Source organism: Oncorhynchus kisutch, linkage group LG29 (genome assembly GCF_002021735.2).
Source record: "Oncorhynchus kisutch isolate 150728-3 linkage group LG29, Okis_V2, whole genome shotgun sequence".
Classification (NCBI taxonomy): domain Eukaryota; kingdom Metazoa; phylum Chordata; class Actinopteri; order Salmoniformes; family Salmonidae; genus Oncorhynchus; species Oncorhynchus kisutch.
The window spans coordinates 29,998,851-30,013,309 of NC_034202.2; the positions used below are offsets into that span (position 1 = coordinate 29,998,851).

Sequence of the window (14,459 nt, forward strand, 5' to 3'; positions counted from 1 at the left end):
TGTATATTGATGTGTATATTGATGTGTATAGTTTATAGTGATATCTATATTGATGTGTATAGTGTATATTGGTGTGTATATTGATGTGTATAGTGTATATTGATGTGTATAGTGTATATTGATGTGTATATTGATGTGTATAGTTTATAGTGATATCTATATTGATGTGTATAGTGTATATTGGTGTGTATATTGATGTGTATAGTGTATATTGATGTGTATAGTGTATATTGATGTGTATAGTGTATATTGATGTGTATAGTGTATATTGATGTGTATAGTGTATAATATGTGTATAGTGTATATTGATGTGTATAGTTTATATTGATGTGTATAGTTTATAGTGATGTATATATTGATGTGTATAGTGTATATTGATGTGTTATTGATGTGTTTAATGTGTATTGATGTGTATAGAGGGCTCATCTGTGAAAGAGACCTTGTCTCAGCCTAGTTTTTAAAAAATCCATTGCTACATCTAAACTAAAATAATGATTCATTGTGTTTGTCTTTTATGTTTGCAAATGTATAGGGAAATGATTTGAAACGGAGCCAGTGTACTCACCAGTGTGCACAAACATGTGTTTGACGTAGTTCTGTTTAGCAGTAAAGGTTTTAGTGCAGAGAGTGCACTCATAGGGCTTCTTCTCCCCCTGTCCCATCGAGGCCGCCTGTTGCTGTTCCCGCGCTGCCTGTTGCTGTACCGTCAATTGCTGAGGGAATGGGGGCATACTAGGGGTAGGCCCGGACACAAACTGGGGCTGCTGGCCTCCCATGGGTTGCTGCAGGCTGAAGAGGAAGGGCTTGTTGTTGCTGGCCGACTGTGTGGGAAACAGAGTGGGCAGGTAGGAGTTGCCAGCCATGCCCATTACCTGGGTGTTGCTGGTCATGGTGAGCGGCATCCTCAGATTGCTGGTGTGAGATTCGACCTGACGCATATAGAGTAGGGCACTTGGCAGAGACTGGGCCATGATTGGGTTGGGCAGGGGCTGCAACATGTTACTGTCGCTAGTGCTGTGGGATGTGCCCCCTTCCTCCGTCTCATGAATCTGCTCTGGGGAGGAGTCATCGACTTCAATCTGCACTGGGGTCCCCTCTCCACCTCCTTCCCTCCCAAAGCCCACGGGGTACTGGTGCTGGTCCACGGAGTCTGGCTCAGTACCAATGGAGGAGCTTACCCCTGAGTCAAAGCTTTCACCCTTCGGTTCAGTCTCCACACCCTCAACGTGGTCAGTGTCCTCTGTGCACTCATCCATACCATAGCAGCTGTACTCATCCTCTGCCTCCTGCTTTATGTGAATGCCTCCTGTCTGTATGCGTACCGGTCGGGGCTGCTTGCGGCAGTGGGTGGTCTCAGGGGTGGATAGGAAGCGTTCCATCTGCTGTGACCTTTCATGGATGCGGGTGATCCACGGCGGGTCTTGGTCGTGCTGGTCCTTCTGCATGCTAAGGGCTGGGTCGTAGCTTGTTGTCATACTGGTTACGTAGTGGGAGCGTTCACGGGTTCCATTCTGCAGTGAGAGGCCCGAGTAGGAGTACAGCGATGTGTACGCACGCTCAAGGCTCTGCTGGGACGTGGCCTGCATGTACCCTGACTCTGCATCGCTGCTGGGCCCAGAGGTGCCTGACTCAGGTGTGCCCCGGGGCGTCTCCTGCCCAGAGTCCCCTGGGTTGACAGGGAACCCCCCTGGCCCGGCCAGGCCCACATTCTGGGACACGATGCGGGTGCACTCATCGATGACCGTCTTGATCTGCAGGATGCTGGCAGCAGTGAGGATCTGGAGAGCCTCTGATTGGGACACCCGCAGGACCCCGCTGTACATGAAGTCTATCAGCTTCTGGATGGACTGCACCGAGACCACCGAGGGGATCTCAATGTCACTGTAGCCCAGGAGAAGCTTGTCCTGAAAGAAGGGGCTCCCAGCGGCCAGCACGCAGCGGTGGGCTCGCAGCATGCTTCCATGGATCCGAACAGTCACGTCACAGAAGTGCCCGCGGTTGCGCTGCTCATTGAGGGTCTCAAGTACAGAATTGCTGAAGTTGTGGAGATTGATGTTATGAATGCGCTCGGTCATCCCCTTGCAACAGATGTCACCTGGACACAGAAGAAAAAAAGGCTTCATTTTTTAAATAATTAATAAACCTTTAGAAAGTAAAAATGTGGGCCACATGATGAGTACTATCTAATACAAAAATTTTTATAATGATTTTAAGATGGAACGTAGCTGCACTGCAGGGACATAATCAGGATATTTAGCAGAGAAATGCCAAGTTTAATCAATTTCAACAAATGACCTTCTCCATCCACCCCATGTGCTTTCCTCACATTTCAGTGGTCATCTTATTTTCATAACATGTTGGCATTTGATATTGAAACAATCAAATTAGTCAAGGTAAACTAGCTAGCTGGTTAGTAGTTGGATGAATGTCTGCACAAAACTGCACAACAAAGGATCTGTAGCGCGATAGAGCGAAAGAGACAATCAAGATGGATCCCCATCTCATTAGTTTTGTTCCCATCTTACAAGTCTGGTGGTAGATTTTCTCTGAGACTCTAAACCCCCAGTAGGTGGTGCTCTGGGTTTAAACTAATAGACTTAGTTTATCAGCTGTCCACCTGCGTGCTCAGTGATGGTGCTCCCTAACTATCTTACCTCTGCTCTCCCAGTTTTGGGACATTACACAAATTAAGCTGGTATTTGTGCCAGAGTCCTTTGCTAAAATTTGGTCTGACAATGTTTAGGACACCCTCATGAATGGATTTGTGGCTGCCCTGAACACAAACTGTACCTGAAACTCATATCTACAAATTGGCTCAGCAACTAAACAAATCTTCAAAGAAAGCTCCATTATATTCCAAGCGTAACAGTATTGCTCTCAATTCATGTAATGTTAAAGCTCCTCTTAGACATGTAAATGTAGTATTAACAAAATGCTACAAAGACAATATATAACTGACTTGTTGAATAATGCTTGACTTTTCTAGCTGACATTTGAAGATCAGTTGAAAAGACTGGATATGACAATGAAAGACAATGGCATCCAATAGCTTTGTCATTCCACACATGGAATCTAGATGAATTAAATTGGTTTTCTACCATTTCACCATAAAAACATATTTTATTAACCACTTTGATAGCAGAACAAGTATCAAATCACTAAATATTATTTAGCATTAGCCCTCAAGCAAACAGCCTCTACATTATACTGTCCTTAAAAAAACATGAATGGCTTTTCTGTAAGACTGAACACCTGTTCATACAATCGTATATGTTTTACATAATTTCATTCATCCACATAACCCACACCAAGAGCACACGGGTTCTTGAAACCATGGCTATTATACAGTACCTCCCCCTTTACCCTCTGGGTACATACTGTACACACACACATACACACACACACACACCTACACACACACTCACTCACACACACACATTTATTCTTATAGCACCTGACCCCCTTTCACTACTATCACCCTTGTAATTATCATATGCAATAGCAGTAAAACTACAATTAAATCAGACTTCTCTCCTATGCAATCGTAAATGAAAAGTGGCATGATATACAATATATTCCAAAAATCTAACAACGTAGATTGATTATATTCCATCTAAACGGTCTTTATGCAAAAGTGTATAAAATATTCTCGCAATTTAAATGACATTCATCAAAAACTCCTATACCAACAATACAATGCAGCTTTGACGTCAAGAAAGGAACAGCCGGCTGGTGGCTTTGGTGATGGAGGCTAATCGGGTAAGTAGGTACTAAAGTGCCCAAAGAGTTTTGTCATGTTATCTTGTTAGTAGATTATAAAAAATGAAGATAGCCAGCTATCTAAGTGCGCCGAGATCTAACATGGTGTTTGGGGATGGAATAAGCTAACTAGCTAGCAAGCAGGCTACAACAACCACATCAACACTACGTTTTTAAAGAAATTAATGGTCAAATACCAATCGGATTAATGTCATTATTTATTTCAAGGTAGGCCTTTATTTTAGCTGTACTGCCTGATCTTTCTTGGTCGATAAAACTTGCAGGATATCATGGTAGCCAATGTTTGTGTTAGACATTATACCTGGATTTACTGTTACTGCTGCTAATAACGTTAGTAACGTTAGCACTCAGGTTAGCAGCTAGCTATAGCTACCATTGGCCAATAGTTTTAGCCAGTTTGGTTATAGACTTTCAATGTCTACTATGATGGTATAAGGTTTATCTTGATTTTGTGTAACTGTATGAGAAATGCTGGACTTGGTATGATGGGGGTCCTTACCGTCTTATGTGGACAGTGGCCTCACTCCTGCTGTGTATTCATTCACTTGTGTCCTTCTCTTAAAGTCACTTATTCGAACGCTTTTCTGACATGACCTCGGTCAAATTCGGATAAAATATACATTTCTCTCAAAATACAAATGTAAAGTGATATGTCGTATTGGGACTTTTTGTTGGAAGGATGAAATCAATCCGAATGTTTAACAGCAACCTAATTCTGCAATCTTCCCTTTAATGTTAAACACAATCATCAAGATCTTCCTAGATAATGTATAATGTATATTCATGGCCATGCCTTGCTTTTAGGTCAAGTGATTACCTTTGACCATCTGCCAGAGAAAATAAAAGCCTTGAATCTACAGTATGTCTATTTAGTTTCATGTTTTATATAAGACTTGCTATCAAAACCAGGGGAAGAACTAATGAACACCATTTAGTTTGATTTACTCTTGGGAAAACAATTGATCGAAAGCATTATAATATATAAAACCGGGAAAAAAACAATTAAAACAAACATCCTCTAATCACAGCCATTAGGCTTAATACAATCAGAAAGAGAAAAATGGGGTGGCTGCAACATGCCGTGACAGCAGGACAGCTTGGGTATATATTTATAAATAAATTACAAACACACCCATGTAGCTAGAGATACAGTGGCCAGAGTAGCCTAACTACCGACAGACTGACCAACTGACTGACCAACCACAGAAATATACTCACAGTCAGATGACTCTTTGATGGGAAGATGTGTGTGAGGCTGGTGATGAGGCACAGGGCACACTGCTACAGGTTGCTGGTGAAGGTGGCTATGGAAAGACCAGTCCTAGGCTGTCCCTTCAGTCCTCTCTGCTGCCACTATCATAGGTCGCTCTGCCACAGGGCCACAGTGGTCTCTTCAATACCACCCTGGGGGAAAAAGAGAGAATTCATAAATCAACATGTTCATACTGAGAAAGAAATGTGTAGGTGTCTAACCTTCATACATAGATAATGAAGTGAGCAATGCAATCTGGATGTGTTATAATTTCCAAGGTAAAGAGTGAGTGAACCTTCTAGACCAATTTAAGGCAGTTTACTCTAGTGGACACTTGACCGCCAATTATATGTCAAGGTTAGAAATCATATGGTCACAGGGCCAAATCTCTTTTCAGTCGTTATCTAAACTACTGGTCAGTGAACCACACCCTACAAAGGAGATCCTTCCACATTCCAGTCTGATTTACCCACAAACTGTATCATACTGTATCATATTTTCCCGTTCTGAATAAAAGTACAAAGGTCAAAGGCTATATACATTTGTTCAAGATCTCATCGATTTATCAGAAAAGCATTGAGAGAGACCAGAAAATTCTACAACATGCCTTGAGAGGGCCTAGAGAGGACTCAGGAGCTTGATTTATTTGAATAAAAGGCTGCAACAAGGGTGAAAGGATTGTTCTCCAATACAAAGGACTGCAACAGTGTGTGTGTATATATGTGTGTGCCAAGGCAGTACTGAATGTGATTTCAAATGTATGTTTATTTATTTATTTTTACTCCTTTTTCTCCCCAATTTCGCAATATCCAATTGGTAGTTACAGTTTGGTCCCATCGCTGCAACTCCCGTGCGGACTCAGGAGAGGCGAAGGTCGAGAGCCATGTGTCCTCCGAAACACGACGCTGCCAAGCCGCACTGCTTCTTGACACACTGGTCGCTAAACCCGGAAGCAAGTCGCATCAATGTGTCGGAGGAAACACCGTACTACTGGCGTCAGAAGTCAGCATGCATGCGCCTGGCCCACCACAAGGAGTCGCTAGAGCATGATGGGACAAGGACATGCCGGCCAAACCCTCTGGGTCAACTGGGCCAATTGTGTGCCACCTCACGGGTCTTCCGGTCACGGCCGGCTGCGACACAGCCTGGGATCGAACCCGGGTCTGTAGTCAAATGTATTATAAAATATATTTTGATTTGTTTAACACATTTTTGGTTACTACATGATTCCATATGTGTTATTTCATAGTTTTGATGTCTTCACTATTATTCTACAATGTAGAAAGTAGTAAAAATAAAGAAAAACCCTGGAATGAGTAGGTGTGTCCAAACTTTTGACTGGTACTGTATATCGATACTAAAATAGACAACATGGGGTTACTATGGAGCACCATAGTAAGACATTACGATCAGTAACAGTCAACTGAGAAATACTGTAACACAAGGTATTCTTGAAGAAACACAAAAAGGCATTTAACGACACCCAGGGTGTCATTCTCAGGTTTACAGAGACTCTAAGCCATACATATGTGTGCATGGCCATAAAGTGTAAAAGGCCAACTGTAGACGATGTGAGCATCCTCAGGTTTGTACTGTAGGTCCTCACAACTGTTCACAAAATGGAGGAAATTTCCATATATCAAATTCAAATAATCCTGATTATATCATGAAGTTTCCTAAAGGATAAATACCCATATTTGCTTTGAACCGTTCCTATTTATTCTGTCTTCCCTTTTCCTGCCATGTGTCTTTCATATATTACAATCTATTTACTGAATGATCTTCATGAATATGATCATACTGTAGGACTATCATGTATTTGGTATTTTATTCGGATCCCCATTAGCTGTTACTGAAGCGACTATTCCTTGGTTAAAGCTTGATTAAACTGTAAACATTAGTAGAGGGGGTAACCAACAACCATTTTAATCATTCCAAGGAACCTTTCAAATATTTGACTCTGGGAAAATGTACTGGCATCAAGTAAAACAACTTGTATTAACTTTAAGAGCGACTAATCAAAAGGTAATGACTGCAACAGACAAACAAGACATAGCATGTGACGGTAATGAATACTGAACTGTCTCCATAAATGCTTTATGTCCTTTATCTATTCATCAGATGTATTCTCTGCTTTTGGTTATCTTTCCCAGTCTGCTCTGAGCATAGATATTTATTTTTCTAAAAAGGGCTATTTATCCTTGCATACTTTCCATTGTATTAGTAGGCCTATGCCTCTGGCAGACCAGCCAGATTCATGTAATTAAACACTGCTTTGTATAGATGTAGGATCTTCATTTGAGCCAGTTTGCTACAGCAGGAAAATAATACAGCTACAACAGGAAATATAAATTATTATGTGGATTATAATGATTGGACATTTTTGTAGGGGTTTTGTAGGGGTTGATAGGAAAGTTATCCTGCAACAGGGTGAATGAAGATCCTGAATGAAATGAAGATCCTACATCTGTAGATGCACAGAAGCAGTCAGATACAACCTTTTGGAAAAACAAAATATCATAAACTAAGAAAACACAATGTTAACGTACAACCAGGGCTCCAAAACATTTCTTCTGCTGTCCACATATGATAAACCTTTCAGGCTCCATGTAGAACCCTCTGTGGAAAGGATTATACAGTACATGGAACCCATGTGGGTTCTACCTGGAACCAAAAGGGTTCTACCTGGATATACGCAGTGCTCCATTGCGAAAGAGATTCTTAGTTTCAATGGGACTCCCTGTTAAAATAAAGGTAAAATAAAGAAATGTGGACCTCTTCAACCTGTTTCCTAACAACCAAATGCCTGTGGTTACACCACAGAAGACATACAGTGTCCCCTCTATGCCAATAGTTGTGTTCCCCGCCATGAACAATGTTTGTTTCTCTATTGTTTTATCAAATGATAGTTTGAGGCACAGTAAATATAGCTATAAGCATGTGTTGCTGTTTGTTTTCCATATTGGACAAAATGGCACCATGTTTCCATAACGAGCCACTGCTGTGGTTTTAGGTCAAACAGCTCAACAGAAACAAGCCTTGGTTAGCCTCACCAACTACACCACCAGCCATATTATTTTTATATATAGGGACTTTGCAAAACACCTTCCAATGATGCTAAGAAATAAGTCTGAAGCCATTGCTATTAGGGATGTGACAAGTGGACCATTTTTCTTAACGTTTAAACTGCAATTTTAGCATTGTTTTTTTTTTCAACCAGAAGAAAAAAAACATACAATTCCACGTCAATTCACAATGCAGAATAATGGTCCTATTACGTATGTAAGACCACGAGGGCCGGGCAATGAAGTTATATCTACCACAACCCTTTACAGACATAGAACACTGCTACAGTAGTATGTCAATAATTGATCACCTTTAAGACAATTTCAAAAAGTGCAGCATCAGAAGCATCTGTATCTTTTCAGACAGTAGAATTCTGCCCTGGCATGTAATGTTCTATTGTTTCCCTGACAACAATATACGTTGCTGATTGATGTTCAGCTGTGTTGTTTATGTTTGTTTTTTTAATGGTAAATTATGGTAACTTTAAAATACTTTTTTAGGAAAGAGTGGTCTGTGCTCAGGCAGCAGGCAGGCAGGCTAGGATTGACAGGTCTGGTTGCTTAGTGATGAAAGTGAGTCCTGCTTCAGAAGCGGCGTTACTTTACAGACAAGTAAAAGGCCGTTCATGTCTCCAGAGAAGGTTTTGTGTCAGCGTTTATGAAGCCGTAGTATTTCCTGCCCTAACAGGCAAGCAAACATGCTGTACCCGGGGCGCTTTCAAGGGGCCACATACCATTATATCTGAAAAGGGTAATTGATACAGGCTACAGTATACCGGTAGCCTACTGTAATTTCATATTATGAGACAAAAACACCCCCACCCACTCTGCAACGAAGAGTAGCCTACACAGTGCTCGCTAGACTGGTCCGAATATACTGTATCAGTTCATGAATAGCCTAAGCTAGGATTTTCTACACGCAACAGACCGAAGACTGAACACACACTAGTGTCATTCACGAAAAGAAAGAGCAGGCTGGCCAGCATGAGGGAGAGAGAGGAGGGGCAGACAGAACCGTGTGCATATGTCTTGGTAATCTGCATCTCGCAATATCTTAATTGTATAGCATGCCTCGCAAATTCACCAAAGTAGCTTAAAGTTTGCCTTTTCCTCTCTGGTTTTATTTAAATGACACAACTTTCCCCAGGCCTTTACAGCCATATAGTCTAGTTAGGCTATAGCACAGAAAATCATGTTTTGTGATAACTGCACTGTGATTTGAATTATGTGGGCGAAAAAACATTGTTTTTCGGTTAGGGATTTTTCTTAACGTTCAGGATCCCAACTCCATTTAAACGTTTAAACGTTCACACCCCTAATTGCTATGCAACTGAAAAGATTTTGAGTGTTGCGTGGCAACAGCTGGAACAAACCAACGCAACACCCTAAATTGTCTTCTGACCCCTAATAATCCATACAATCACAATAAGATCCCAGCAGCTACCCTTGCGGACCCCTGATAAAGTTTAATGTGTAAGCGTACTTGCAAGGACCGTAGTCACTGGTTAACCTCTATGTGCGTACACTGCCTACACAGTATGCCCATTGCCCAACACTGAGCAACTAAATGTCAGACCTATTCCTATAGAATTTGAATTCAAGTACAATTGTACATTCTATAATAAAGAACATCATAGAGCAGTACCATTCATCACGCACACACATACACGCACAGTATGCACTCCCTCACTCACTTTTAACTTGAGGAAAATAGTAGAAAGAACATTAAGGGGCCTTTTTCTAGTTCTTTTTTTAAAAGTGTCACAAAGTGCTGAAATCAAGAGGGAAATTTCACTAGTTTACAAAAGCCAGTGAATGCAGGTTTAATAGTGTGTTAACGTCAGGTTAGTGTCATTCTATGGTGACCTGATGACAAAGGCCTCTACAGGGCCAGTTTTAGACAACACAAGCATATTTACTTCCTCCCTGGTCTCAGTTGCAATCTAGACATGTAAATCCACCTGCCTGAGCATTGAAGTGAGGTGAATAGGGGCACAAAGGAGCAGACTAAGGGAAGCAGACTTCTGCTGCCCAGACTGCCACTCACAACAGTGATTCCATTTTAGCTGTGACACAGTGGGTGAGCAGCAGCCAGCTCCTACCTGCAGTGAATGCTAATCAGTCCAGGGGTCTCCCTCCTCCCTCCCCTGCCTTGGACGAAAGGGGCTGATGATGATCCTTCAAAATTAATTAGATCCTTTTTGGAGGCAGCCATTTTCTTCCACTACTTATGCCTCTGCCAAATCTGTATAATTTTGTATTTTCATCCCTGTTCAGAGGGAATCAAACTATACTATTATAATGCATTTATGTGTCTGATATTGATCTTCCCCAAGCCTTTCCACAGCTCTCCCTTTCTCTTTCTCTCGCTCTCTCTCCCTGCACTGCACTGTGTCCCTCTCTGTAGAGTTAGCTGTCAATAAGTCCCCAGAGGTCAGTTCGTCTGCTAGAAATCAGACACAATGCTCCAGACTGCCAGTGCCATGCCCTGCTGCCACAACAAAGACCACAGGAGAAAAAAAAGGAGGAGAGAAGGGAAGAGAGCAGCATCACCAGTCTGACTTCAGGTTAATCAGAGCTGCCTAGCCTGCCTTAATTAGTTGGCAACCTCATGAAGAATACTGCGCCAAATTTGGAAATCAGTTTAATCTAGGGGGAAAATGAAAAGAAGGTGGGGGTGCGGGATGGGGTTGAGGACAGAGATGAGAGGCGGGTTTGTGAAAGGAGATGATGTTAGCCATGTGAATAATATACATCTTGAATATGCAAATGTGACTTACAATACACACCACAAGCATATATTTTCTCCTTGATACATGTGAGCCTACAGAGGGATTTTAATGGAAATGAACCAACCCATTTGTTTCCTTGGGCGATGAATAATCTGTGATGTGTATTGTTTTGTGCATACTGTACCATTCAGAAGGATATTCTGGCCTATTCTGATTCTATTTAGTGTTAACAGCAAACAGACATTTAACGCAGCATGCAGTGTTTTGCTACTTTTTGTTGTGGCACATGAATACTATCAATAACTGTAAAGTAAAAGGAAATCTATCAAATCTGTCAAAACAATCTGCTTCAACCATCATTTCATCACGATTGTTATTTATACTGCCAAAAATTAAGCATAAAAAAATGGGTCAGCTTTCAACACTTATGAATAGTAGGGTAAGTATTTGAACACTGACGAAATTGCCCCAAAAACTTTTTCACACCAGATGAAACAATTATAGTCACAAATATCGTAAGAGTAGCAAATGTGATTTAGACTTATTCTTTTTCTTCTGTTCCAGTATTGTTGCTGAGGTACAGTTTGACAGAGGTCAAACCCAATAGCAGCAGGCTCACTGTTTCATCACAGCCTTTCTATAATTTCACATACATTCCAAAAGGATTTGAATAACTTGAATAACAAAATACACATAGGTCTACATCTATTCATTCACCGCAGGGAGCTACATTGCACATCATTGCACCAATTTGTATACCACATCTGAACAATACTGCAAATGCCACTCTGATCTGAATAAATTATTGGCAATTGAATGTTCAGTTCTCTCCCAACAACATTCTGTTGGGTAATTAAATTAATGAGCAATATACAGTACTACATCTCTTATTACAGTTGAGTGGTTTAAAATCAAGCCCTTGTGTTATTAACTATAAACATGAAAATGACCTGATAATACACTCAATGCACCCATACTGGAAAACAACAACTCAGTCTCAGGTTTTAATTGATTAACCTTTGGTCTGCATATGAACTCTGATGTCAGAAAATCCATCAAACAACATTAACAAAACACCTACACACAGCTTCAAATATATAAAAATACCCCCAAAAATAAGGCCACATTGTCGTGATGTGCTGTGTAGCCTAACATTCCTTACAAATGTTTCTAATTTTAATAACGTGTTGGCCAAAACGAAGTTGAAACATACACAATTGGCATGTTTATAAAGGTATAGTGATTGGTACAGTACGTGCCAATACTACAGGCCATTTAAGTCAAAGCAATACCACCACTCAAAACATGAGGATGATTTCATAAATGATAAATGAGATGATTGCCGCCCCCGCCCCCAACAAAAAGAGGGTTAGGTAATGATTGCCCCCGCACGACCCCTGAGGGTTAGGTCATGTTCTAATCTAAGGTCATCTTACTCAATTGTTAATGTTCTTTGGTCATTTGAGTCTTTGAAAACAATGTATAGCTTCAAATATTGTTTAAAAATCATCATTAGCACTGTCAATCCATGCATCCATATCTATGAATGTCACAGCGGTTACATGTCCCTGGTCCATCCCTCAGATTACCAAACGAAGGCAGGGTGGGGCTGTTGATATGACTGACTAAAATTACAACAAAATGTTAGATTAGGAACTCACCAAACATTGTAGAAATATCAGAAATAAAAGCACTACTGAGAAGTTACATTATGCATCAATCTATAACATACATTAGAAGAGATGTTGCCTTAAATTAAAGGTCCCATTTGGTTGTGACATACATACAGTGCCTTCAGAAACTATTCACAACCCTTGTTCTTTTCCACATTTTATTGTGTTACAGCCTGAATTTAAAATGGATTACGTTTAGATTTGTTTGTTGTCACTGGCCTACACACAAACCCCCATAATGTCAAAGTGGAATTATGTTCCTCGAAATTTCTACAAATGAATTACAAATGAAAAGCTGAAAGTCATGAGTCAATAAGTATTGAATAAGTATTCAACCGAGATACTGACAGGTGCATGGATACCAATGTTCAGAGTGGGGAAAACCCCCATGCACATAATGCAGATCTCAGCTAAAGCTGTTCTTCTTTGTCTATGGCACTTTCGTAGCTATCCGGCAGAATTGTACATGCCCGGCTAGTATTAGCATAGCGGCTAAGTGTGACATGTTTTCCTATGGGAAATGCTAACTATCCAGCGTCTTAGTAATGAGTGTCTTCGACGTAGCCACACAAGAGCCCACCCCACTTGGTTGCATGTTTGTGTTAATAAATGTGCATCCCAAAATGTTTAACGTACGTAAGTCTTTAAAGGCCGTTGAAACAAAATATATTTTTGAGATAATGAGAAACGTATCTCCTGATCACCACATGGACACAGTGAGATAACACATGAGATAACAAAGGTAAAGAGTAGTTTGTTTGAATGGCCATATTAAAAGACTTCAGTAGTGATGTCAACACTTAATGTTCCACCAGGGGGCAGTGTAGCCAACGTTTTTTTTATTTAACTAGGCAAGTCAGTTAAGAACAAATCCTTATTTACAATGATAGCCTCCCCCGCCAAACCCTAACCCGGACGATGCTGGGCCAATTGTGATACAGCCTGGAACTGAACCAGGGTCTGTAGTGACGCCTCTAGCACTGAGATGCAGTGCCTTAGACCGCTGTGCCACTAGGAGCCCAATGTGACTTGCTACTCAAGCACAAAGTGGACGTAAGCGTTCTTCTTGATAAACTTGTTCCTTCACATGCCAACCCCACTATTGAATAGGACTAATTCAGTGGTGTAAAGTACTTAAGTAAAAATACTTGAAAGTTATACTTAAGTAGTTTTTGGGGGTATCTGTACTTTACTATTTTTTTTTTGACAATTATTACTTCACCACATTCCTAAAGAAAAATATGTACTTTTTACTCCACTAATTTTACCTGACACTCACAAGAACTCGTTACATTTTGAATAGTTAGAAGGACAAGAAAATGGTCTAATTCACACACTTATCAAGAGAACATCCCTGGTCATCCCTACTGCCTCTGATCTGGTGGACTCACTAAACAGAGAACATCCCTGTTCATCCCTACTGCCTCTGATCTGGTGGACTCACTAAACACAAGCTTTGTTTGTAAATGATGTCTGATTGTTGGAGCGCGCCCCTGGCTATCTGTCAATTAAAAATAAAAGGATGCCGCCTGGTTTGCTTAATACAAGGAATTTGAAATGATTTATACTTTTACTTTTGACACATAAGTATATTTTGGCAATTACATTTACTTTTGATACTTAAGTATATTTAAAACCAAATACGTTTAGAGTTCTACTCAAGTACTATTTTACTGGGTGACTTTCACTTTTACTTGAGTCATTTTCTATTAAGGTAGATTTACTTTTACTCAAGTAGGACAATTGGTTACTTTTTCCACCTCTGGACTAATTCCCAGCACAAAGATTACGAGACCAAGCTGCTACATGAGGTATGTGAACAGGCCTGCTGTACATTTCATTTGAATGCTCTTACTTACGATGGATATATTGCTGCATTCATGTGCTATCGGAATTTTTGGATTATCAGTCTGACTTTGAAAAACTGTTCACGTGAGCTTCCAAGTCGGAAATACAA

General features: G+C 40.7%; 1 protein-coding gene across 1 annotated transcript in view; it reads right to left on the reverse strand.

Annotated features, from left to right (window-relative positions):
• Window positions 1-14,459, reverse strand: part of zbtb20 (zinc finger and BTB domain containing 20) — a 49,054-nt gene that overhangs the window by 19,581 nt on the left and 15,014 nt on the right. The window contains exons 3-4 of the mRNA XM_020466085.2: window positions 4,999-5,184; window positions 566-2,095 (exon numbers count right to left, since the gene is read on the reverse strand). Coding sequence (XP_020321674.1) covers window positions 566-2,075 — 1,510 coding nt within the window. The 5' untranslated portion in view covers window positions 2,076-2,095; window positions 4,999-5,184. The remainder of the gene's footprint in view (window positions 1-565; window positions 2,096-4,998; window positions 5,185-14,459) is intronic.